This window comes from Lactuca sativa, chromosome 4 (assembly GCF_002870075.4).
Source record: "Lactuca sativa cultivar Salinas chromosome 4, Lsat_Salinas_v11, whole genome shotgun sequence".
Classification (NCBI taxonomy): domain Eukaryota; kingdom Viridiplantae; phylum Streptophyta; class Magnoliopsida; order Asterales; family Asteraceae; genus Lactuca; species Lactuca sativa.
Window position 1 is genome coordinate 52,331,969 of NC_056626.2, and position 27,833 is coordinate 52,359,801.

The 27,833-nt window shown below is 27.1% G+C and overlaps 1 protein-coding gene across 28 annotated transcripts in view; it reads left to right on the plus strand.

Moving 5' to 3' along the window:
- LOC111876763 (uncharacterized) overlaps positions 1-27,829 on the plus strand; it is a 32,740-nt gene extending 4,911 nt beyond the window's left edge. Inside the window, exons 1-12 of one of the 28 annotated variants that reach the window (XR_008231491.1) lie at positions 69-334; positions 504-652; positions 1,166-1,277; positions 1,484-1,874; positions 1,975-2,017; positions 2,675-2,884; positions 2,979-3,041; positions 3,263-3,366; positions 3,474-3,498; positions 3,573-3,678; positions 3,847-3,961; positions 4,049-4,952. Coding sequence is in view for 16 of the 28 variants with exons in the window: in XM_052770238.1 (XP_052626198.1) it covers positions 4,094-4,153; positions 4,963-5,037; positions 5,102-5,144; positions 12,593-12,660; positions 13,149-13,220; positions 15,321-15,363; positions 18,049-18,096; positions 27,547-27,635 (498 nt within the window). In the remaining 12 variants the exon portion in view is untranslated. The other 27 variants (XM_052770238.1, XM_052770242.1, XM_052770244.1 and 24 more) reach the window with 27 other exon arrangements.
- The last annotated feature ends 4 nt before the right edge of the window (positions 27,830-27,833 follow it).

Sequence of the window (27,833 nt, forward strand, 5' to 3'; positions counted from 1 at the left end):
AGGTTTGTTGTCTATATATGTTTTTGTATTTAGAGTATTCACTATCTGATTTGTTGATGCTTTTTAGATATTGTTCAAGAATCTTGATTTGGACATGAAGGCAGTTACTCCTTTTCTCTGCTGTTCCTTTGGTTGAAGATATGAATATGCTTTTTATTTTTTCTGTTTTCATTGCAACTGCCAACTAGATAATTAAAAACTGTTTGCTGAAAAACTTATTGATCCTTTACTTTTGCAGGGTGCTTCCAATGGTAATGGATAAGGCAAGGGTATTAAAGATATATATATTGTCCAGAAGAGTGTTTCACTAGCAATAATGGCACTTGTTTTAAAGGTGTCATTCTTCTTATTCAGTTAGTTCTTTTTTTTGAATCCTTCAAATTCTGATGAGAACTATATTCATACTAGCTTGAAATCTGTCTTATATTACTAGCAAGGTTCATTGTTAAACATTTTCTGTTTTGTTCATGTGTGATTGATTGTGTATTATTTTCATTTTTCAGATAATTAAGAAACTCTCAATACCATGGTTTGAATAATGCAAGTGAATCCCTTAAACATGCCATGCAACGTGTTATTGATGACAACCTTGAGTTGGGATGTGCATCAATTGAGAAGCTTCTGTTATGGGTGTTTTATGAATGTCCAAAAGGTAGCTATTTATTTGCTTATAATCGTTTGATAAGTGCTAATATTATTAGACTTCTAAAAACAAAAGCTGTGAATATATTTATTTAACTGTACAAGTTTTTTCCATTTATAATCACAGCTATGGTTTTAACTATTATATCAACACAGGGGCAACAACATAATCTTTTATCTCTCTTGTTGAAACACTGAAGATGAGTGATGCAAGAGTAGTATTCTCTGCTCTTCACAATGTCATTCAGACTTTATCCAATTGCTAGAATCCACCTGATTCGCTTGTTGACCGGTTTAACTGGTAACTTTTTGGTGACATGGTGTATGGTTGGTATGCATTTGATGACGTGTCAAATACATGCCATGCCACCTCACCAAAACTTACCGGTTGGTTAAACTGGGAATAGAGCATTTTTTCAGTGGAACCAAAACTCAATGAATAAGTATAATCATCTTATTACATCATTTTTAACTCCTTAAATTATCAATCTAATCATTATTAATTTCATTCTTGTAAAACCAGGTGTCCATGCCATTTAATGACTGGTTTTCCACTTTTCACAGCGGAAGTGGACAGATGGTTTCTCTTTGCCAGTTTAATTCCACCATTTGTTTCTCAATTTCAGAATGTTGAGGTATTTTTGAATCCTTTTGGTTTTAATCTATTAACCGAATTACTAGAGGTGGGAAGTTCCTTTGTTGCATTAAACTTACACTTTTATTGGGTTTGACCTATTTTTTTTATTAGATTAGGGATTCTGTTATGGAATACTATAATTGTAGGTTGTTTGTGCCTTTTTAATTTTCATGAACACAAACTAATGTTTTACTCTTTTTACAGGATGTTGCCACCTGAAACCATGGTGGGCCCCTTCAAACCCCAACCTCATCTGGAAACCAACATCTCCAAAAGTTAATTTCTTGAAACCAATTACATCAATATTTATCCGAATATATAGAAACCAATTTTGATAAGACTTGTTAGTTTTATATTCAAGAAAAAAGATTGCACTATTGCATTGTGTTTTCAGTTTTTCCTTTATTAAAGTTATGCTTCCAGAACTCTTATTTATTACAACATTTTAATTTAGAAAAGTTTATCCATTACATTGATTATGTACGGCTTTTGACTTATGTTTTGTGGTATGTGTTTGTATGAGCTGTCATCACATGTTATGGGAAAGACAGAGAAGAAATTTTCTTTTACCAATTATATTCATATTAAGTCCAAGGTATGTCTATGTCGTTTCCTGATGCTGTTATTCTTTTTCAATTTCAATTTTCTTTTACCACTTTGTGATACTAAACATATGTATATTTCCACTTTTATAGTGGGGATCCAGAAATAGTAAATTGCTTTCATTTCATACTCCAGGTATGTTTTACCACTAAACCACTCTATATTTTGTTGTGTGTCATAAATTCAGTATTCATGTTCATGTCCTGCTGCTCTTATTCTTTTACAATTAGCATGGTGCTTTAATTTTATTTTCAAAAAACTTCCCATTAAATCATTGTACATTCAAAAAACATCCGTTTTGCATTGAATGTTCATCAATGCATTTTATTTTTGAAAAAAAATCCAATTAAAGCATTCCAAAACTTCCATTTTACGTTGATTTTTCAAAAATCATTCCATTTTCAGCATTGCACTCACTTTTTCTTTGCTTAACATCATTGGAACTTCACTTTTTCATGTATGCATTTTATTTTGAAAAAAAATCCAATTATAGCATAATCATCCCATTTTTAGCATTGTACTTTAACTTTTCTTTCTATAACATCATTGAAACATCACAGTTTTTATTAATCTATGCATTTTACCTTGAAAAAAACTTCCAATTAAAGAATCCTACTCTAAAAACATGCATTTTACATGAATTCAAAAATCAGCCCATTTTTAGCATTGTACTTTAACTTTTTATTAATCTTATGCCCAGCTAGCCTGTTGCTTCCCTCTTCTTTTCCCTTCTTGAAACAACGCGTCACTTAACTTCTCCTCTTCCGCCTTTTTTTTTTCTTGAAATCGAAGCCTCTCACCCCAAATATCAACTTATACGCTCCAACCCCACTGAAGAGAAGACTTGAAATATTCTTTGGTTTGATCTCAGCTAATCGAACGTCCAGAATCTTGAAGCAAAGCAGAGAAATAACGAGTGATTTTCATCCTCTTTTTTCTTCGACATGTCTGCTTTCACCCAAATCGACGCCTCTCACAGGCGATGGTCCTTGTGGACGTAGGGTCAGTCTGATTCCACTATTTGTTTCCCAATTTCACAATCTTGATGTATTTTTGAACCTTGTTGGTTTTAATTTGTTATTTGGGAATGCAACAGGTTCTTCTAAGTTCTGAGCTCATACAGATAGGTTCTGAAGAGCGTTTATTGCTAATTATAGAGGTATATTTTGTTTCTCTTCATCTTCTCAGACTTATATGGGATATATGATATCAACCACCTAATCCTTGGACTATGGGGATTCTTGGATTAGTTGCTGAAATACATGCAATGCCACATTTCAGTTCTTATGTTTTCAATTGAAGTATGTTTGAATCTATGTATGTGTAGCACATGTATAATTGTGATTTTGTACATATTCTCATGTTGGTTTTCCCTTTTAGATATTTTTCAAGAATCTTGATTTGGACATGAAGGACAGGGTTAGGAAAATTGAAGGAAACCCTGATTTCTGTTGCTTCATCTCAACAAAATACTGTAAATCAAGGTGAACTACCACATATATTATACACCAGGTTTGTTATGGTTTTGTTTCTAGAGTATTCAAGCTATTTCACTATCTGATTTTCTGGTGCCTTTTATTTTGGTGGACAGCATGCATTTCCCTACTGCTCCTTTGGTTGAAGATATGAATATGCTTTTATTTTTCTCTTTTTATTTGCTGAAAAACTTATTGATCCTTTACTTTTGCAGGGTGCTTCTAATGGTAGTGGATAAGGCAAGGGTATTAAAGAAATAGTTTCTACTATAAATATTGTCGAGAAAAGTGTTTCAAGCAACAATGGCACTTTTTTTGAAGGTGTCATTCTCATTAAGTTAGTTCTTTTTTTTTTTAATCCTCCAAATTCTAATGAGAACTATAGCCATACTAGCTTGAAATCTGTCTTATATTACTAGCAAGGTTCATTGTTAAACATTTTCTGTTTTGTTCATGTGTGATTGATTGTGTATTGTTTTCATTTTTCAGATAATTAAGAAACTCTCAATACCATGGTTTGAATAATGCAAGTGGATCCCTTGAACATGCCTTCATTGAGAAGCTTCGTTTGATAAATGCTAATATTATACTTCTAAAAACAAAAGTTGTGAATATATTTATTTAACTGTACAAGTTTTTTCCATTTATAATCACAGCTATGGTTTTAACTGTTATATGATATGATGCACAGGGCCAACTACATAATCTTTTTATCTCTCTTGTTGAAGCATTGAAAATGAGTGATGCAAGAGTAGTATTGTCTGCTCTTCACAATGTCATTCACATTTTATTCAAGGTCTATGATTTTGCTCCTAATTGCTACAATCCACCTGTGTCATCAATTTTTTTTTTTACATATGTTCTAGAAAAAAAAATCATTCCAATAAGGTCCTTTAACTAGTAAGTTATTGGTGACATGGGGTCTATGCATTTGACAATTCTATGACCTTTATTATATTTACCTTTGATGACGTGTCAAATACTTGCCATGTCACCTCCCCAAAACTTACTGGTTGGTTAAACTAGGAATATAGCATTTTCCAGTGGAGCCAGTTTTCAAACAACCTAAAGAAAGAAAAGCTAATGGTATATGATTCTTTCTTGTTAATGTTATCCACTTTATGCTCTCTAACCTAATACTTATTCTCATCTTATTACATCATATTTCTTCATTTTTAAGACCTTAATTGATCAATCTAATCACTATTATTTCATTCTTGTAAAACCTTAGATTCTATGCTTTATTCGCTTTGACCTATTTTTATTTTTCTTTCGGTTATGGAATACAATTCTAGGTTGTTTCTGCCTTTTTTTTTTCATCAGACAAACTAATTTACTTTTTTTACAGGATGTTGCCACCTGAAACCATGGTGTTTTAAAAATTTAATCAATTACATCAATATGTATCCAAATATATATATAGAAAGCAATTTTGATAAGACATCTTAGTTTTATATTCAAGAAAAAAGATTGTACTATTGCATTGTGTTTTCAGTTTCTCCCTTATTAAAGTTATGCTTCCAGAACTCTTATTTATGACAACATTTTAATTTAATTTAAAAAAATTTACCCATTACATTGATTATGTATGACTTGTGTTTGTAGGAGCTATCATCACATGCTATGGGAAAGACAGAGAAGAAGTTTTCTGCCACCAATTATATTTATATTCAGTGCTGGGTATGTCATTCTTTTTGAATCATTGACAAAAATTGTGTGATACTAAACATGTGTATTTTTATAGTGGGGATCCAGAAATAGCAAAATGCTTTCATTTCATACTCCAGGTATGTTTTACCACTAAACCACTCTATATTTTGTTGTGTGTCATAAATTCAGTGTTCATGTTCATGTCCTGCTGCTCTTATTCTTTTACAATTAGCATGGTGCTTTAATTTTACTTTGAAAAAACTTCCCCGATTAAATCATTGTACATTAAAAAACATCCATTTTGCATTGAATTCTCATAAATCATCTTATTTTTAGCATCCTACTTTCACTTTTCTTTATCTAACATCAATGAAACATCAAGCTTCTCTTTTTCTCATCTATGCATTTTCCAATTAAAGCATTCTACATTCCAAATCGAACATTTTACAGTGAATTTTTGAAAATCATCCCGTTTTTAGCATTGCACTTTAACTTTTCTTTCTGTTACATCATTGAAACATCAAACTTTTTTTTTTCATCTATGCATTCTGTTTTCACTTTTCTTTCTATAAACATCACTGAAACGTCAAACTTCACTTTTGTCATCTATGCATTTTACTTTAAAAAAATTTACAATTCAAACATTGTACTTTCAAAAACTTCTATTTTACATTAAATCTTCAAAAATCATCTCATTTTTAGCATTGCACTTTAACTTTTTTATTTATGTAACATCTTTGAAACATTAAACTTCTCATTTCTCATCTATGCATTTTACTTTGAAAAAACTTCCAATCAAAGCATTTTATTTTCAAAAATTTCTATTTAACATTCGATTTTCAAAAATCATTCCTTTTTTAGTATTTTACTTTAACTTTTTTTTTATATGTAACATCATTGATACATCAAAATTTCCTTTTTCTCATCTACGCATTTTACTTTTAAAAAGCTTCCAATTAAAGCATTCTATTTTCAAAATTGTCTCATATACATTGAATTTTACAAAATCATCCTACTTTTAATATTATACTTCACATTTTTCGTTCAGTAGCTTTATTAAAACATCATACTTTTTTTTTTCTCATCTATGCGTTTTACTTTGAAAAAACCTCCATTTAAAGTATTATATTTAAAAAAAAAAAACTTCCATTTTACATTCGATTTTCAAAAATCATCCTATTTTTACCATTTTCCTTTTGCTTTTCTTTCTATAACATCATTGAAACATCAAACTTCTCATATCTCATCTATGTATTTTACTTTCAAAAAACTTCCAAATAAAGCATTCTACTTTAAAAAATATCCTATTTTTAGCAATGTACTTTACCTTTTTCTTTCTGTAACATCATTGAAGCATCAATTTTCTTTTTTTCTCATTTATGCATTTTACTTTGAAAAAACTTCTAGTTAAAGCATTCTAAGTTCAAACTTATGCACTTTACCTTTCTCTTTTTGTAACATCATTGATATATCAAACTTATTTTTTTTCTTATATATGCATTTTACTTTGAAAAGTCTTGAAATCAAACATTCTACTTTCAATTACTTCTTTTTTTACATTAAGCTTTCAAAAATCATCATTCTTTTAGCAATGTACTTTCACTTTGCTTTCTATAACACCATTGAAACATCAAACCTTTGTTTTTCTCATTTATGCATTTTATTTTGAAAAAACTTCCAACTAAATAATTTTTCTTTCAAAATCTTCCATTTTACATTGAATTTTAAAAATCATCCGATTTTTAACAATGTACTTTCGATTTTCTTTCTGTAACATCAATTAAACGTGAAACCTCTCTTTTTCTCATTTTTGCATTTTATATTTAAAAAACTTCCAATTAAAACATTTTTCGTTGAATATCTTTAATTTTACACATTGATTTTTCAAAAATGATCAAATTTTTAACATTGTACTTTAGATATTCTTTATATAACTTCATTGAAACATCAAACTTCTCATTTCTCATCTACGCATTTTACTTTGAAAAAACTTCCAATTAAAGCATTCTCCTTTTAAAATTATCATGTTTTTAGCATTATACTTTAACTTTTTCTTTCTGTAAAATCAGTGAAACATCAAACTTCTCTTTTTCTCATCTATGCACTTTACTTTGAAAGAACATCCTATTAAAGCTTTCTACTATCAAAAACACCCATTTGCAATGATTTTTTAAAAATTCAACCCATTTTTTGCATTGTACTTTTTCTTTCTGTTTTTCTAATCTATGCATTCAACTTTCAAAAACATCCTGTAGACAATAAATTTTTAAAAATCATCCCATTTTATAACATTCTACTTTCAGTTTCTTATTACTGCTAACACATTGCATTTTCAAAAATCATCCTATTGTTAGCATTGCACTCTCATCTATGCATTTTACTTTGAAAATACTTACAGTTAAAGCATTATACTCTCAAAAACTTCCATTTTATATTGAATTTCTTAAAATCATCACAAATTTAGCATTATACTTTACCTTTTTCTTTCTCCAACATCATTGAAACATCAAACATCTCTTTTTCTTATTTATGCATTTTACATTGAAAAAAACTTCCAATTAAAGCATTCTACATTCAAAAACTTTCATTTTACATTCAATTTTCAAAAATCATCGAATTTTTAGAATTGTAAGTTACATTTTTGAAACATCTAATATCTTTTATCTCTCATCTATGCATTTTACAATTAAAAAACTTACAATTAAAACATTGCACTCTCAAAAACTTCCATTTTACATTGAATTTATAAAAATCATCAAAAATTTAGCTTTATACTTTAACATTTTCTTTCTATAACATCATTGTGACATCAAACATTTTTTTTCTCATTCATGCATTTTACAGTGAAAATTTTTTCAAATAAAGCATTCTACATTCAAAAACTTTCATTTTACATTCAATTTTCAAAAAGTATACCATTTTTAGAATTGTACATTACATTTTTCTTTTTGTAACATCTTTGAAATATCAGACATCTTTTTTTCTCATCTATGCATTTTACTTTGAAAAAACTTACAATTAAAGCATTATACTCAAAAATTTTCATTTCAATCTGAATTTTTAAAAATCATGGCAACTTTTGCTTTTTATTTCTATAACATCATTGAAAGATCAAACATCTCTTTTTCTCATTTATGCATTTTACATTGAAGAACATTCCAATTAAAGTATTCTACAATAAAATACTTACATTTTGCGTTCAATTTTCAAAAATCATGCCATTTTTAGAATTGTACTTTACATTTTTCTTTCGGAATCATTTTTGAAACATCAAACATCTTTTTTTCTCATCTACGCATTTTTACTTTGAAAAAACTTACAATTAAAACATTCGACTCTCAAAAACTTCCATTTTGAATTGAATTTTTAAAAAACATCACAAATTTAGCGTTTTACTTTACCTTTTTCTTTCTATAACTTCATTGAAACATCAAACATCTCTTTTTCTCATTTATGCATTTAACATCGAAAAAACCTCCAATTAAAGCATTCTACATTAAAATACTTCCATTTTAAATTCAAATTTCAAAAATCATCTCCTTTTTAGGACTATATTTTAACTTTCCTTTTTGTAACATCATTGACACATCAACCATCTTTTTTTATCATCTATGCATTTTTACGTTGAAATTTTTTTCCAATTAATGCATTCTACTTTCGAAATCGTCCATTTTACGTTGAATTTTCAAAAATCATCCCATTTTTAGCATTGTACTTTCTTTAACATAATTGAAACATCAAACATTTTTTTTCTCATCTATGGATTTTAAATTGAAAAAACTTGCTTTTTAAGCATTCTACTTTGCTTCCATTTTACATTCAATTTTCAAAAACCATCATATTTTTAGCATTGTACTTTAACTTTTCTTTGTGTAACATAATTAAAACATCAAACTTTTTTTTTTTCTCATCTATTTGTTTTACTTTGAAAAATCTTACAGTTAAAGCATTCTACTTTTAAAAACTTCCATTTTACAATGAGTTTTTTAAAATCTTCACATTTTTATCATTGTACTTTAACTCTTTCTTTATTTAACATCTTTAAAACATCAAATTTCTCTTTTTCTTATCTATGCATTTTACTTTGAAAAAAACTTACAATTAAAGCATTCTACTTTCAGAAACTTCCATCTTTACATTCAATTTTCAAAAACATTTGATTTTTAGCATTGCACTTTAACTTTTTCTTTATGTGACATCATTGAAAGATCAAACGTTTCATTTCTCATCTATGCATTTTACTTTGAAAAAACTTTCAATCAAAGCATTTTTTTTCAAGAATTTCCAATTTACATTCAAATTTGATTTTCAAAAATCATCCCATTATTAGCATTGTACTGTAACTTTTTCTCATCTATGCATTTTATATTGAAAAAACTTACAATTAAAGCATTGTACTTTCAAAAACAATCATTTCACATTCAATTTTCCAAAATCATCCCATTTTTACCATTGCACTTTAAATTTTTCTTTATATAACTTCATTGAAACATCAAACTTCTTTTTTTCTTATTTATGTAATTTACCTTGAAAAAACTTCCAATTATAATATTATACTTTCAAAAACTTTCCATTTTACATTGCGTTTTTTAAAATCATCACATTTTTAGCATTGTACATTAACTTTTTTTTATGTAACATCATTAAATCATCAAATCTCTCTTTTTCTCATCTATGCATTTTACTTTGAAAAAGCTTCTAATTATAGCATTCAACATTCAAAAATATCCTATTTTTACCATTGTACTTCACTCTTTTCTCTATATAACATTATTGAAACATCAAACTTTTTTTTTCTCAGCTACACATTTTACTTTAAAAAAACTTCGAATTAAAGCATTCTACTTGTAAAAACTTCCACTTTTACATTCACTTTTGAAAAATGATCTCATTTTTAACATTGACTTTAACTTTCTCTTTATGTAACATCATTGAAACATCAAACGTCTCATTTCTCATCTATGCATTTTACTTTGAAAAAACTTTCAATCAAAGCATTTTATTTTAAAAAATTTCCATTTTACATTTGATTTTCAAAAAAGTGTCCCATTTTTAGGATTGTATTTTAACTTTTTTCTCATGTAAACATTCTACTTTAAAAAAAACTTACAATTAAAGCAATGTACATTCAAAAACTTCCATCTTACATTCAATTTTCATAAATCATCCTATTTTTAGCATTGCACTTTAACTTTTTCTTTATGTAACCTCATTGAAACATCAAACTTTTTTTTCTCATCTGTGCATTTTACTTTTTAATAAAAACTTACAATTAAAGCATTCTACTTTCAAAAAACTTCCAACTTATACTCAATTTTCAAAAATCATCCCTTTTTTTGCATTGCATTGTAAATTTTTCTTTATGTTATAATTAGCATATTGCATTTTAAAAATCAATGATATTTTTAGCATTGTATGTTAGCTTTTTCTCATATATGCATTTTGGTTTGAAAAATGCTTATATGTAAAGCGTTGTACTTTCAAAAATCATCCCATTTTTACCATTGAAGTGTAACTTTTTCTGTATGTAACCTCATTGAAACTTTAATCTTCTTGTTTTCATCTATGAATTTTAATTTAAAAAAAACATCCATTTTACATTCAATTTTCATAAATTATCTCATTTTTATCATTGTACTTTAACTCTTTCTTTATTTTACATTTGATTTTCAAAAATCATCTCATTTTTAGCATTGCACTTCAACTTTTTCTTTATATATGCGTTTTACTTTCAAAAACTTTCATTTCACATTTAATTTTCATTAATCATCCCAATTTTAGCATTGCACTTCAACTTTTTCTTTTTGTAATATCTTTGAAACATCAAACTTCTAATTTCTCATCTATGCATTTTAATTTGAAAAAACTTCCAATCAAAAGCATTTTATTTTCAAAAGCATCCATTTTACATTTGATTTTCAAAAATCATCCCATTTTTAGCATTGTACTTTAACTTTATCTTTATGTAACATCATTGAAACATCAAACTTCTTTTTTTCCCATCTATGCATTTTGCTGTGAAAAAACACCCGAATCAAGCATTTAACTTTCAAAAACTTTTAATTTACGATGTATTTTCAAAAATAATATTATTTTTAGCATTGTACTTTCTTTAACATCATTGAAAATTTAAACATCTTTCCGTAACTTCCAATTTAAATTTAATTTTAAAAATTATCACGTTTTTAACATTGGACTTTACCTTTTTCTTTCTGTAACGTCATTGAAACATCAAACTTATTTTTTTCTCATCTATGCATTTTACTTTGAAAAAACTTCTATTTAACATTGAATTTTCAAAAATCATCCAATTTTTAACACCTTACTTTAACTTTTCTTTTTGTAAACATCATTGAAGCTAATGCATTTTAAAAATTTCCAATTAAAGCTTTCTACTTTCAAAATCGTCCATTTTACATTGAATTTTCAAATATCATCCCACTTTTAGCATTTTACTTTGAAAATACTTCCAATTAAAGCATTCTACTTTAAAAAACATCCATTTTTTCAAAGAATTTTTAAAAATCATCCCATGTTTAGCATTGTACTTTACCTTTTTCTTTCTGTAACATCAATGAAACATCAAAAATTATTTTTTCTTATTTATGCAATTACTTTGAAAAAACTTCCAATCATTATTAGTATTGTTTCCAAAAACTTCCGTTTTGCACAAAATTTTCAAAAATCATCATAGATTTAGCATTATTAGTATTACACTTTAACATTTTTTTTAATATAACATCATTGAAACATCAAACTTCTCATTTCTCATCTTTGCATTTTACTTTTAAAGAACTTCTAATCAAAGAAATTTATTTTCAAAAACTTCCATTTTACATTCAATTTTACAAAATATCCCATTATTAGCATTGTACTTTAACTTTTCTTTATGTAACATCATTGAAACATCAAACTTCCCTTTTTCTCATGTATGCATTTTATTTTGAAAAAACTTACAGTTAAAGAATTCTACTTTCAAAAACTTCCGTATATGTTCTTTACCTTGAAAGAAACATGAACCAATCTAAAGATATATTTAGAAAATTTGATATGAGGGAACTTTTAGTGTAAGGATAAGGAGCATAACCTAAATGTAGTAATACATTAGGATTGAAATGATGACACAAAAAGATGAAATATGATCATGTTCTATGTTTTAAGTATCCCATGATTTTGTTCTATCATTATTACATGTGATATGATCAATGTTTTAAGGATCACATGGTTATGTTTTATCATTATGACAGCATAGAAAATAGAAACTCTCTACATGGTTTGATTAATGCAAGTGAATCCCTTGAACATGCCATGCAACGTGTTATTAATGACAACCTTGAGTTGGCTGTGCATCAATTGAGAAGCTTCTGTTTTCTTAATCCTGTTATGGGTGTTCTATTTTTTTAATCTCTTTGCTTATAATTGTCTAGTAAGTGCTAATGACTTATTAAAATAAAAGTTGTGAATATATTTATTTAAGTCTACAAGTTTTTGCATTTAGAATGCCATTCATCACAACTATAGTTTTTTTATTGTATGATATCATGCACAAGGGCAACAACATAATCTTTTATCTCCCTTGCTGAAGCACTGAAGATGAGTGATGCAAGAGTATTATTGTCTGCTCTTCACAATTTCATTCGCACTTTATCCAAGGTTTGATCTTGCCCCTAATAATTATTCTCATCTTATTACATCATATTTCTGCGTTTTTAAGACCTTAGTTTATGAATGTAATCATTATTTCATTCTTGTAACACCTTAGTTTCTATGCTTTATTGGGTTTGATATATTTTTTTTATTTCGGTTATGGAATACAATTCTAGGTTGTTTGTACCTTACTAATTTTCATGAACACAAACTAATATTTTACTCTTTTTATAGAATGTTGCCACCTGAAACCAAATAAATCAATATTTATCCAAATAGAAAGCAGTTTTGATCTAATTTCCTGGGTTTATATGCAAGAAAAGAGATTGCACTTTCTGTTATTTTCTTGTTATTAAATTACATTTTCATTTTTTCCTTTATTAAAGTTATGCTTCCAAACTCTTATTTATTACAACATTTTAATTTAAAAAAGTTTACTCATTACATTGATTATGTATGACTTATGAGTTATGTTTTGTGGTATGTGTTTGTAGAAGCTGTCACATGTTTTATGGGAAAGACAGAAGAAATTTTCTTTTACCAATTATATTCATATTCAGTCCAAGGTATGTCATCTCCTGCTACTGTTATTCTTTTTCATTAAGTGAATACCAAAAATACCCCTCAACTAAATACATTCTCTTTATTTGCTGATTTTCCCATATTACCCTTATCTAGACTATATCACGTAAGTGGATGCTTATAAAATTCTCTCTACTGCAACTTCCATTCTTTTTCATATTAAGGCATTGTATTTTGAATAATCTATCAGTTATAGCATTGTATATTCACTTTTCCTTTTATTAGCACATATGTGTTTTTACAAATCAATCCATTTTTGGCTTTGTACTTTTTTTTAATGTTAGAACATTGAAACATCTAACTTTTTTTTTTCTTCTCAATGTATTTTACTTTAAAATCTTCCAACTATAGCATTCAATTTTCAGTTTTCTTATAATTTGCAACTCGCATTTTTAAAATAATCCCATATTTGGTATTGTACGTTTACTTTGAAAGAAGTTCCAGTTAAAGCATTCCACTTTCAATTTTCATATTATTAGCACATTGACATTCCAAAAACATCTCATTATTAGCATTTTATTTTCACTTTTCTTTTTGTTGCAACATTGAAACATCAAACTTCTTTTTTCTCATTTATGCATTTGACTTTGAAAAATATTGCATTTATAGCTTTCTACTTCTCATTTTCTTATTAATTAGCGCATTGCATTTTTTATAAATCATCTCATTTTTAGAGTTGTACTCACTTTCCTTTCTGTTAAACATTGAAACATTTGTGTAGTTTACTTTAAAAAATCACCACTTATTGCATTATTAAGTTTTCTTATTGTTAACATATTGTATTTTAAAAAATCATCCTGTTTTTATCATTGCACTTTTTTTCCTTTCTGTTACAACATTGAAAGTCAAACTTTTTTTTTCATATATGCAATTTACGTTGAAAAATCATCCATTTATATAGCATTCTTCTTTCAGTTTTCCTAAATATAAACACTAGGCATTTTTAAAAATCAACTCATTTTTAGCTTTGTGCTTTTATTTTCTTTTCTGTTACAACATTAAAACCTTACACTTTTTTTTCCCATATATGCAGTTTACTTTGAAAAATCATCACATTATAGCATTCTACTTTCAATTTTCTTATAATTAGCATATTGCATTTTGAAAAAATCATCCTATTTTTAGCAATACTTTCTATTTTCTTTCTTTACAACATTGAAACATGAAACTTCTTTTTTCTCATGCATTTTACTTTGAATGAAACATGAGCCAATCAAGGGGATGCTAAGAATGTAGGGATAATAAAGAAATGTATTTAGAAATTTTATTTTGAGTGGGCACTTAGTGTAAGGATATGGAGCATAGTCTTATTGTAAGGATACATTAGGATTGGAATGATGACAAGAAAGATGAAATATGTATTACATGTGAAGTGACCAATGTTTTAAGGATCCCATGATTATGTTCTATCATAATAATAACATAGCAAAAAGTTTAATGACAACAAGATTGGATCTTTGTACAAATAAGTACCATTTGAATATTTAAGAATCATACATGTATATGTGCTCTCGCATCATAAAGTGATTTTAGTAGGTGGATTGAGGATTTGAAGGATATGAATGGATGGTACACTTAAGATTTGATTAAGTCGAGGATTATGTAAGTCGTGGGTGTCATAATTAGACAAGAGAAGTATGACTCTTCTGCTTTGATGTTAAATACTTCATAGAAAAAGTATGATCTAGATTTAGTCGTAATGACATGAAATATAATGATCACTTTAGGTATGAATGATAATGCACGATACATATAGGGACACTTGAAAAAAGCATATCATTTTTAGTATTTTACTATCGCTTGTCTTTCTATAATAACATTGAAACATGAACTCAACTTTTTCTCATCTATGCATTTTACCTCGAAAGGTTTTCTAAATATAGCATCCTACTTTCTGATTTCATATTATTAGTGCATTGCGTTTTTTAAAAATCATCTCATTTTTAAAGTTGTATTCTAAGTATGCATAGTAGGTGTTAGTTTTAGACTTTATTTGGTAATGATTTAGGTTAATGATAATTTATGTCATTCTTTTTGAATCATTGACAAAAATTGTGTGATACTAAACATGTGTATTTTTATAGTGGGGATCCAGAAATAGCAAAATGCTTTCATTTCATACTCCAGGTATGCTTACCACCAAACCACTCTATATTTTGTTGTGTGTCATAAATTCAGTGTTCATGTTCATGTCCTGCTTCTCTTATTCTTTTACAATTAGCATTGTGCTTTACTTTTACTTTGAAAAAATTTCCCATTAACTCATTGTACATTCAAAAACATCCATTTTGCATTGAGTTTTCATAAATCATCCTATTTTTAGCATCCTACTTTCACTTTTCTTTATCTAACATCAATGAAACATCAAGCTTCTCTTTTTCTCATCTATGCATTTTACTTTGAAACAACTTTCCTTTAAAGCATTCTACTTTCAAAAAAAAATCATCCATTTTACATTGAATTTTCAAAAATCATCCCATTTTTATTTAGCGTTCTACTTTCACTTTTCTTTCTATAACACCACTGAAACATCAAACTTCACTTTTCTCATCTATGCATTTTACTTTTTAAAAAAATTCCAATTAAAGCATTCTGTTGTCCATCAAAACTTCTAGCATTCTACTTTCAAAATCATCCCTTTTTTTAGCATTGTACTTTAACTTTTCTTTTTGTAACATCATTAAAACATCAAAATCTCTTTTCTCATCTATGCATTTTACTTTCAGAAATTTCTATTTTACATTGAATTTAAAAAAATCATCACATTTTTAACATTGTACTTTACCTTTTTCTTTGTGTAACATCACTCTTATTTTTTTTTCTCATCTATGCATTTACATTGAAAAAACTTGCAATTCAAGCATTCTTTTTTCAAAAACTTCCATTTTACGTTGAATTTTCAAAAACCATTCTATTTTTAGCATTGTACTTTAACTTTTCTTTCTGTAACATAATTAAAACATCAAACTTCTTTTTTCTCATCTATGTGTTTTACTTTGAAAAAAATTAGACATAAAGCATTCTACTTTCAAAAGCTTCCCATTTTACATTCAACTTTCAAAAATCATCCCATTTTAGGATTGTACTTTAACTTTCTTTTCTGTAACATCATTGAAAAATCAAACCTTTTTTTTTCTCATCTATGTATTTTACTTTGAAAAATCTTACAATTAAAACATTCTACTTTCAAAAACTTTCCATTTTACATTGAGTTTTTTAAAATAATCACATTTTTAGCATTGTACTTTTTCTTAATGTAACATCATTGAAACATCAAACTTCTCATTTCTCATCTATGCATTTTACTTTGAAAAAAGTTTCAATCAAAGCATTATACTTTCAAAAATTACCATTTTACATTCGATTTTCAATCAATGCATTTTATTTTCAAAAACTTCCATTTAACATTCGATTTTCAAAAACCCTCCCATTTTAGCGTTGTATTTTAATATTTTATCATCTATACATTTTACTTTGAAAAAAAACTTACAATTAAAGCATTGTACTTTTAAAAACTTCCATTTTACATTCAATTATCAAAAATCATCCCATTTTTTTTAACTTTTTCTTTATGTAACATCATTGAAACATCAAACTTCTCTTTTTCTCATCTATGCATTTTACTTTGAAAAAAGCTTAAAATTAAAACAATCTACTATCAAAAACTTCCATTTTATATTCAATTTTGAAAAAACATCCCATTTTAGCATTGTACTTTAGTTCTTCTTTGTGTTATTATTAGCATATTGCATCTTCAAAAATCATCCCATTTTAGCATTGTTCCTTCGCTTTCTTTTCTATTGCAAAATTGAAACATCAAACTTTTATTTTTCACATCCATGCATTTTACTTTGAAAAAATATCCAATTATAGCATTCTACTTTAAGTTTTCTCAGTATTAACATATTGAATTTTAAAAGATCTTACCATTTTTAGGATTTTACTTTCGGTTTTCTTTCTGGTACTGTATTGAAAATAAAAAAAATCTCATCTATGCATTTAACTTTGAAAAATCTTCCATATATAGGATTCTACTTTTGGTTTTCTTATTTTGAGAACTTTGGATTTTCAAAATTTATCTCTGTATTAGCATTGTACTTTTACTTTTCTTTCTGTTACAACATTGTAACATCAAAGTTTGAAAAGTCTTCCTATTATTAGCACATTGCATTTTTTAAAATCATTTTTTAGCATCGTACTTTCACTTTTCTTTAAGTTACAACATTGAAACATCATACTTCTTTTTCTCATGTATATAATTTACCTTGAAAGAAACATGAACCAATCTAAAGATATATTTAGAAAGTTTTATGAGTGAACTTTTAGTGTAAGGATAAGGAGCATAACGTTAAAGTAAGAATACATTAGGATTGGAATGATGACATGAAAAGATGAAATATGATCATGTTCTATGTTTTAAGGATCCCATGATTATGTTTTATCGTTATTACATGTGAAATAATCAATGTTTTAATGATCCCATGTCTATGTTTTATCATTATGATAACATAGTAAATAGATTCACGACAACAAGCTTGGATCTTTGTACTAATAAGTACCATTTGAATTTTTTAGTATCATATATGTATATGTGCTTTGAGGATATGATAGTATGATGAGGTTAAAAGATGTTAATTTTAGACATTATCTGGTAATGATTTAAGAATATGATGAATTTTGGTTTTCTTGTTCGTAGCATGTTGCATTTTTTTAAATCATCTCATTTTTAGATTTTTACTTTTTACTAGTCTTTCTGTAACAACATTCAAACATGCAACTTTTTTTTCTCATCTATGTATTTTACTTTGAAAGACAAAGAAGGAATTTTATGCCACCAATTATATTCATATTCAGTCCAAGGTATGTCATGTCCTGCTTTTGTTATTCTTTTTCAATATCAATTTTCTCATTGCTCCCATTCCAGTTGCTATGAATTGACTAAAAAAGAACAAAAGCTTTTTCTGTGTATGAATGATTCACTCAAAAGTAGCAAAATAAACAAGAAAATCCTAATAATTTGCTAGTGATTCTTGAGCCTAGTCTTTCCTAAGGTACAGACCAGATCTGAAACATAGATAACCCTACACTCTTTCCTTCTACCATATAATAAACATTATGTCATAACCAACTATATTAAGTGAATACCAAAAATACCCCTCAACTAAATACATTCTCTTTATTTGCTGATTTTCCCATATTACCCTTATCTAGCCTATATCACGTAAGTGGATGCTTAGAAAATTCTCTCTACTACAACTTTGCGACTTCCATTATTTTTCTTATTAAGGCATTGTATTTTGATTAATCTATCAATTATAACATTGTATATTCACTTTTCTTGTTATTAGCACATATGCATTTTTAAAAATCAACCCATTTTTTTAAAATATTAGAACATTGAAATATCCAACTTTTTTTATTCTTCTCAATGCATTTTACTTTAAAATTCTTCCAATTATAGCATTCAATTTTCAGTTTTCTTATAATTTGCACACTGCATTTTTAAAATCATCATATTTTTGGCATTGTACTTTCACTTATCTTTTTTGTAACATCATTGGAACATTAAACTTTTAATTAAAGCATTCCAATTTCAATTTCCTTATTATTAGCACATTGAATTTCAAAAATCATCTCATTATTAGCATTTTATTCTAAGTTTTATTTTTGTTGCAACATTGAAACATCAAACTTCTTTTTTCTCATCTATGCATTTGACTTTGAAAAACCTTGCATTTGTAGCTTTCTATTTTTCATTTGCTTATTATAAGCGCATTGCATTTTTTATAAATCATCTCGTTTTTAGAGTTGTACTCACTTTCCTTTCTGTTACAACATTGAAACATCAAACCTTTTTTTTTCATATATGCAATTTATTTGAAAAATCATCCATTTATAGCATTTTACTTTCAGTTTTTTAAATATTAGCACTATGCATTTTTAAAAATCATCTCATTTTTAGCATTGTGCATTCACTTACCTATTTGTTACAACATGAAAACATTACATTTTTTTCCCATATATGCAGTTTACTTTGAAAAATCATCCATTTATATCATTCTACTTTAGTTTTTTAAATATTATCACATTACATTTTTAAAAACCATCTCATTTTTAGCATTGTCTATCACTTTACTTTCAGTTACAATATTGGAACATCAATCTTTTTTTTTTTCTTCTCATCTATGCAAATTACTTCGAAAAATCATCACATTATAGCATTCTACTTTTGATTTTTTTATTATTAGCATATTGTGTTTTGAAAAATCATCCTATTTTTGGCATTACTTTCACTTTTCTTTCTTTACAACATTAAAACATGGAACTTCTTTGTTCTCATCTATGCATTTTACTATGAAAGAAACATGAATCAATTAAGGGGATATGGAGCATAGTCTTATTGTAGGGATACAGTAGGATTAGAATGATGACAAGAAAGATGAAATATGTATTACATGTGAAATAACCAATGTTTTAACGATCCCATGATTATGTTCTTTCATAATAATAACATAGCAAAAAGATAAGGACTACAAGATTGGATCTTTGTACAAATAAGTACCATCTTAATATTTAAGCATCATATATGTATATGTACTCTCGGTTCATTATAATAGGTGTTATTTTAAGACTTTATTTGATAATGATATATAGATTAAGGAAAAGAAGAATTTAGAATGTTAAAGAGTATGAATAAATCATAAGTTGATCTTAGTAGGAAGTCAAGGATTGAGGATTTGAAGGGTACAATGACCAGATCCATGCACTCTTTCCATCTACCCTCTTATGTCATAACCCACTATATTAAGTGAATACCAAAAATACCCCTATACTAAATACATGCTCTTTATTTTGCTGATTTTCTCATATTACCCTTATCTAAAGTATATCACTTAAGTGGATGCTTAGAAAATTCTCTCTACCGATTATAGCATTGTACATTTACTTTTCCTATTATTAGAACATTGAAATATCCAACTTTTTTTTCTTATAAGTGCATCTTACTTTTAAAAAACCTTCCAATTATAGCATTTAGTTTTCAGTTTCTTATTATTTGCACATTGCATTTTCAAAAATCATCCCATTTTTAGCATTTTACTTATACTTTCCTTTATGTTACAACCTTGAAACATCAAACTTTTTTGCTCTCATCCATGTATTTTACTTTAAAAAATCATCCGTTTATAGCTTTCTACATTCTTATTTTAAATATTAGCACATTGTAATTTTTAAAATCATCCTATTTTTAGCATTGTACCCTCACTTATCTTTCTGTTACAACATTGAAACATCAAATTTATTTTTTCTCATCTATGCAGTTTTACTTTGAAAAATCGTCAATTTATAGCATTCTATTTTCAGTTTTCTAAATATTAACATATTGCATTTTGAAAATGTTCTCCTTTTTAGCATTATGCTTTCACTTTCCTTTTTGTTACAACATTGAAACATCAAACTTTTTTTTATCGTCTATGTACTTTACTTTGAAAAATCATCACATTATAGCATTATGCTTTTACTTTTCTTATTATTAGCACATTGTCATTTCAAAAGTCTTCACATTTTTAGCGCTGTATTCTCAATTTGTTTTTTGTTACATTAGGATTGGAATTATGAAAAGAAAGATGATATATGTATTACATTCAAAATATCCAATGTTTCAAGGATCCCATGATTATGTTCTATCATAATAATAACTTTGCAAATAGATTAATGACAACAAGATTGAATCCTTGTACTAATAAGTACCATTTGAATATTTATGCATCATATATGTTAATGTGCTTTGAGGATATGATTAGTATGATAAGGTTAAGTATGGATAATAGGTGCTAATTTTAGACTTTATCTGGTCTTTCTATAATAAAATTGAAACATGAACCTACTTTTTTCTCATCTATGCATTTTACTTTGAAAGGTTTTCTAACTATAGCATTCTGCTTTTAGTTTTCATATTATTAGCACACTGCGTTTTCAAAAATTATCTCATTTTTAGCATTGTACTTTTGCTTTTCTTTTCGTTATAACATTGAAACCCTAGACTTCTTTTTTATATTCAATTCATAGTATGAAAATTCTGAATTACACTTTCACTTTTTTTTTGTCACAACTTTGAAACATAAAAACTTCTTTTTCCCCATCTATGCATTTTACTTTGAAAAATCTTCTAATTATAGCATTCTACTTTCAGTTTTTATATAATTAGCACATTGTATTTTAAAAAATCGTCTCAATTTTAGCATTGGTTTCACTTTCCTTTCTGTCTCAGTTTCAGTTTTCTTACTTTCTGATTTCATATTATTAATGCATTGCATTTTTTTCAAAATCATCTCCATTTAGAGTTGTAATCTAACTTTTCTTTCTGTTACAAAATTGAAACATCAAACTTTTGTTTTTTTCATCCATGCATTTTACTTGTTAATACCATCCTATAATAGCATTTTACTTTAATTTTTTTTATTATTAGCATATTGTAATTTCAAAAATCATCCCATGATTATGTTCTCTCATTATGATAGCATAGCAAATAGATTAACAACAAGAAGGTTAGGAAGATGAGGATAAGTATGGATAATAGGTGTTAGTTTTAGACTTTATTTTGTAATAATAACATAGTAAAGATTAATGCCGACAAGATTGGATCTTTGTACAAATAAGTATTGTTTGTATATTTAAGCATCATATAAGTATATGTGCTTTATGGATATGATTAGTATAATGAGTTTAAGTATGGACAATAGGTGTTAGTTTTAGACTTTATTTAGTAATGATCTAGGAATATGGATAATCATGGACATATTGTGAGTTATGGATTAAGGAAAAGATGAAATATGTATTACATGTGAAACGACCAATGTTTTAAGGATCCCATGCTTATGTTTTATCATAATAATAACATATCAGATAGATTAATGACAACGAGATTGGATCTTTATACTAGTAAGTATTATTTTAATATTTAAGCATCATGTATGTATATATGTGCTTTGAGGATATGATTAGTATGATGATGTTAAGTATGGATAATAGGTGTTAATTTAAGACTTTATCTGGTAATGATATAGGAATATGATGATATATAGATTAACGAAAAGAAGAATTTAAAATGTAAGTATATGAATAAATTATAAAGTGGTCTTAGCAGGATGTCAATGATTGAGGATTTGAAGGGTAGGAACGTATCATATTCTTAAGATTATTTGTAAGTCGAGGATGATGTAAGCCTTGGGTGTCATAATTAAAATAATTAGACAAGAGAAGTATGATTCTTCTATTTTGATGTTAAATACTTCATATAAAAAGTACAAGTTAAATTTAGTTTTAATGTCATGATATATAATGATCGCTTCAGGTATGAATGATAATACATGATACATATAAGGACATTGTTAAATTTTGGTTTTCTTATATTTAGCATATTGAATTTCAAAAACTCATCCCATTTTTAGCATTTTACTTTCACTTGTCCTTTTGGTAACACCGTTTAAAGTAGAAACTTCTTTTTTCTTATCTATGCATTTTACTTTGCAAAATCTTCCAATTATAGCATTTTACTTTTTGTTTTTTTATGATAAGCACATTGCATTTTAAAAAATGATACCATTTTTAGCATTCTGTTATCACTTTATTTTTGTTGCAACATTGAAACATCAAACTTCTTTTTCTTATCTATGCATTTTACTTTGAAAAATCTTTCAATTGTAGCATTCTTTTATCCATTTTCATATTATTAGCTAATGGCATTTTTTAGAAATCATCTCATTGTCTAGAATTGGACTCACTTTCAGTTCTATTACAACATTGAAACATCAAACATTATTTTATCATCTATGTAACTACTTTAAAAAATCATCATTATTACACTCTTCGGTTTTTTATTATTCACACATTGAATTTTCAAAAATCATTTAACTTTTAGCGTTGTACAATCACTTTACATTCTGTTACAACACTTATCCATAAAACTTCTTTTCCTTGTCTATGCAGTTTACTTTAAAAAATCATCCATTTATAGCATTCTACTTTCAGTCTTTAAATATTAAACATTGCATTTTAAAATCATCCCATTTTAGCATTGTGCTTTCACTTTCATTTCTGTTACGACGCTAAAACATGAAACCTTTTTTGATGTCATCTTTGTAGTTAACTTTAACAAATCATCCATTTAAAGCATTCTATTTTTAGTTTTCTAAATATTAACACTCTCCAGTTTTAAAAATTATTCCATTTTTAGCATTTTGTTTTAACTTTCCTTTATGTTAAAACATTGGATTTTCAAAAACCATCCCGTTTTTAGCATTGTACTCACTTTCCTTTTTGTTATAACTTTGAAATATCAAACTTTTATTTTTTTCTCATCCATGCATTATACTTTGAAAAATATCCAATTATATCATTCTACATTAAGTTTTCTTATTATTAACACATTGTATTTTCAAAAATCTTCCCATTATTAGGATTGTACTCAATTTTCTTTCTTTTACAACATTACTTTGAAATAAACATGAACCAATGAAGGGGATGCTATAAATGAACAAATGACATGAAAGATGAAATGTTTATTACATGTTAAACGATTACATGTTAAATGAAGGGGATTGTACTCAATTTTCTTTCTTTGTACAAATAAGTACCATTTAAATATTTAAGCATCATATGTATATGTTCTTAGAGGATATTTTCAAAAATCGTCCCATATTTAGCATTATACTTTTTTCTTTCTGTTACAACCTTGAAACATCAAGCTTTTTTTTCCTCAACTATGCATATTATTTTGGAAGAAACATTAACCAATCAAGGGGATGCTAAGAATGAACAAATGACAAAAGATTTATTTACATGAAGCATAGCTTTATTGTAGGAATACATTAGGATTAGAATGATGGCACAAAAGATGAAATATGTATTACATGAGAATTAACCAATGTTTTAATGATACCGTGATTATGTTATATCATGGTAATACCCTAGCAAATAGATAAATGACAAGAAGATTGGATCTTTATATTGAAAAGTTCCATTTGAATATTTAAGCATCTTATATGTATATGTGCTTTGAGGATATGATTAGTATGATGAGGTTAAGTATGGATAATAGGTGTTAGTTTTAGACTTATTTCGGTAATGATCTAGGAATATGATGAAATATGGACATATGGTGATATATGGATTGAGGAGAAAAAGGACTTTAGAAGTTTAAGCATATTAATAAATCATAAAGTTGTCGTAGCAGGAAGATTTTTGGTATATGTAAGCCTTGGGTGTCATGATTAGACAAGAGAAGTATGATTCTTCTACTTTGATGTTAAAAACTTCATAGAGAAAGTATAAAGCCAGATTTAGTCGTATTATTAGCATATTGATGTTAAAAAATTCATAGAAAAGTATGATTCTTCTACTTTAATCACTTTAGGTGTGAATGATAATAAATGATGCATATAGGTACACTATTAAATTTTTATTTTCTTATTATTAGCATATTAAATTTTAAAAAACTATCCATTTTTAGCATTTTTCTTTCACATGTCTTTCTATAACAACAATGAAACATGAAACATCTTTTTTCTTATATATGCATTATACTTTGAAAAATTTTCGAGTTATTGCATTCTACTTACACTTGATATAAGCACATTGCATTTTTAAAATATACCATTTTTAGCATTGTACTTTCACTTTTCTTTTTGCTACAATATTGAAACATTAAATTTCTTTTTTTTCTCATCTATGCATTTTACTTTGAAAAATCTTCCAATTGTAGCATTGTACTTTAAGTTCCATATTATTAGCATATTGCAATTATTAAAAATCATCTCATTTTTACAATTGTACTCACTTTCCTTTCTGTTACAACATTGAAAGAACAAACTTTTTTTAATCTTATATCTAGTTTACTTTAAAAAATCATCACATTATTATACGTGTTAGTTTAAGACTTTATCCGGTAATGATCCACAAATATGATTAGTTATGGACATATGGTGATATTTAGATTTAAGAAAAAAAGGAATTTAGAATGTTAAGTGTATGAATGAATCATATAGTGGTTTTAGCACGGAGTCAAGGATTAAGGATTTGAAACACCAGACTTTTTATTTTTTTTCATCTATGCATTTTACATTGAAATTTTTTCAAATTATAACATTCTAGTTTTAGTTCTTTATTATTATTACCACATTGCATTTTAAAAATTATCCCATTTTTAGCATCGTACTTTGATTTTTCGTTTTATCAGCACATTGGATTTCAAAAAACATCCCATTTTTAGCGGATTGACGAAACCCATTAAGCAATTTTCAAATGCTGATCCAAACCCGACCTGTAACCTGTATGGTTATGAGTAATTAAACTCATACCCTTATCCACCCGGATCAACGAATTTTCAACCCTTTTACTCTACTCATTTACGATATTAAGATTATGCTATAAGTTATGCATTACAACACATGTAAAATGGATTGCTAAAACCAAAAAACATTCATTCCAAAACAACTTTATTTATAGCTTAATATCCAAAACAAAACAAATGTCTACTATTGCAAAAATGCAATTTCAATAACACATGATTTCAGTATGGCACGATTTTAAGAAGTCCCCCGATTTTAAGTCATGATTTTGGTAAAGTAACACAAGATTTTAGTAACGAGTAAAGTAGCAACAAACGATTTCAACAGGTCACAATTTCAATAACACACAATTGGAATAGAGAAGATATTAATCGGTTATATTAGAATTTTAGAAAACAAACTATATTGTGGAATGTCGATTGCAGAAAACCCTTCTACGAAACGAGATAGTTTGAATCCTTTTTTTTTTCCTTATCCATGCATTTTACATTGAAAAATCATCAAATTACAGCATTTTACGTTGTACTCTCAATTTTCAAAAACCATCCCATTTTTGCATTGTACTCTCAATTTTCTTTCTGTTATAACATTTAAACATCAAACTATTTGTTTTATCAATGCATTTACTTTGAAAAATCATCCATTTATAGCAGTTTACTTTTGTTTTCTATATTAGCACAATGTATATTTAAAAATACTATGACACGTTTCAGCAAGGACGCTAGGAGGCCATTATCATTACAATTTTTTTCACTTCAATTGTTCTGATACTAAGATAATAAATCATACAACATACAATATTGCAATTTATAAACTTCAAATTCTGAAAAAGAGGATCTGTGTGTGCTCATTCAAAATAACCTTGAATTCACCAAGAAAAGAAACAAGATAACAAAGACATTCTTCCAATAAAAAAATCATTATGTTGTTGTAGGGCTTTGAGCTATGGGTGCTTCCACCTCAACTAAGGCAACATGATTCTTCATAAACTAAAACTTTAATTTTATCAATTCCATATGAAGTTTATAAAATATGTTGGTGATAGTTTAAAGTCCTATCACATGCTTGCTTTTTTTTTGTTTATCTTTGCTTGTAATAAATGGAAATAGGCTTTGTAAGGCGATAAAGAATCATTTTTTTGTACATGGTGTACCATTAAACTCACCCTAGTTGTTCAAATTGTTTTGGATTCAGATAAGAATTAATCATTGTTTATTGTTGTATATTTCTTCAAAGATTATAACACATCAATAAACTTGATTACTCTGATTTATGCTTGGAATACTCTTGGAAATTTATTCTGTAATTCCTATTGGTCTTCAGTTCTCCAAAGCAAAAAAATTTTCAAATAAACTTGAGTTCCTTTTGAACTTTGCAATTTAATTTCTTGTGTGGTGTTTTTGTAGCTTGCAATCTTCTATTTGAAAACATAGTTTCTACTTCATCTATTTATGCTATTTAGATTTTATATCTTCATCCAACTGGATTCTTCATAAACTAATATCAACTTTGAAAACATATTATTGTTATTCATCATCGGCTTTATTGATATATGAGGTTTGCATCAGTCGATTATGATGAGAAATTTTAAGAACATATAATTGCCATGAGGTTGACCTTTTTTGACTTTTCTTATTGAACTGGATACACATATTTGTGGAATCTTTGTTATTTGTTGACTTCCACACACTTCTATTTTCCAGTTTAATCGTTATGATTAGATTTAATTATGTTTGTCGAGCAACAATAGATGGTAGAGGTGCTAACACGAGTATGTACTCAACCCCACAGTAAGCAAAGCGATCGATTTGTAAGATTCCATGCTTTTTGTTGCATACTTATTTGTTCAACTTTCATAGTCCATATTGAAAATTAAAACGGGGTTTATCTTATTTTGCTATTATGTTGCTTTTTGGGGCTGAAATTCTTGAACAAAGAATTCTAAAATTTATGTTCTACCTAGAATCAAGGGACGAAGTAGCTAAAAGCTTGGAACTAGGGTTTATGATGATCAATAAAAATGGTTTATTGGAGGGCCGCTTCTCTATGTAGAGCTTATTTTTTGTTCCTAAAATGCTCATGTACTTTTTATGGTTTTACGGGCATATTTCATATTTTTTTTGTGGTTTTGTGGTTGGAATTGATATGAAAAAATTAAAGAGTGTTTGCTTCATACACTATATGCTTTGTTTAAATTACTTATGTTTGTAAAATGTTTAAGTTATTACAATATTTATTTAGATACAGCTT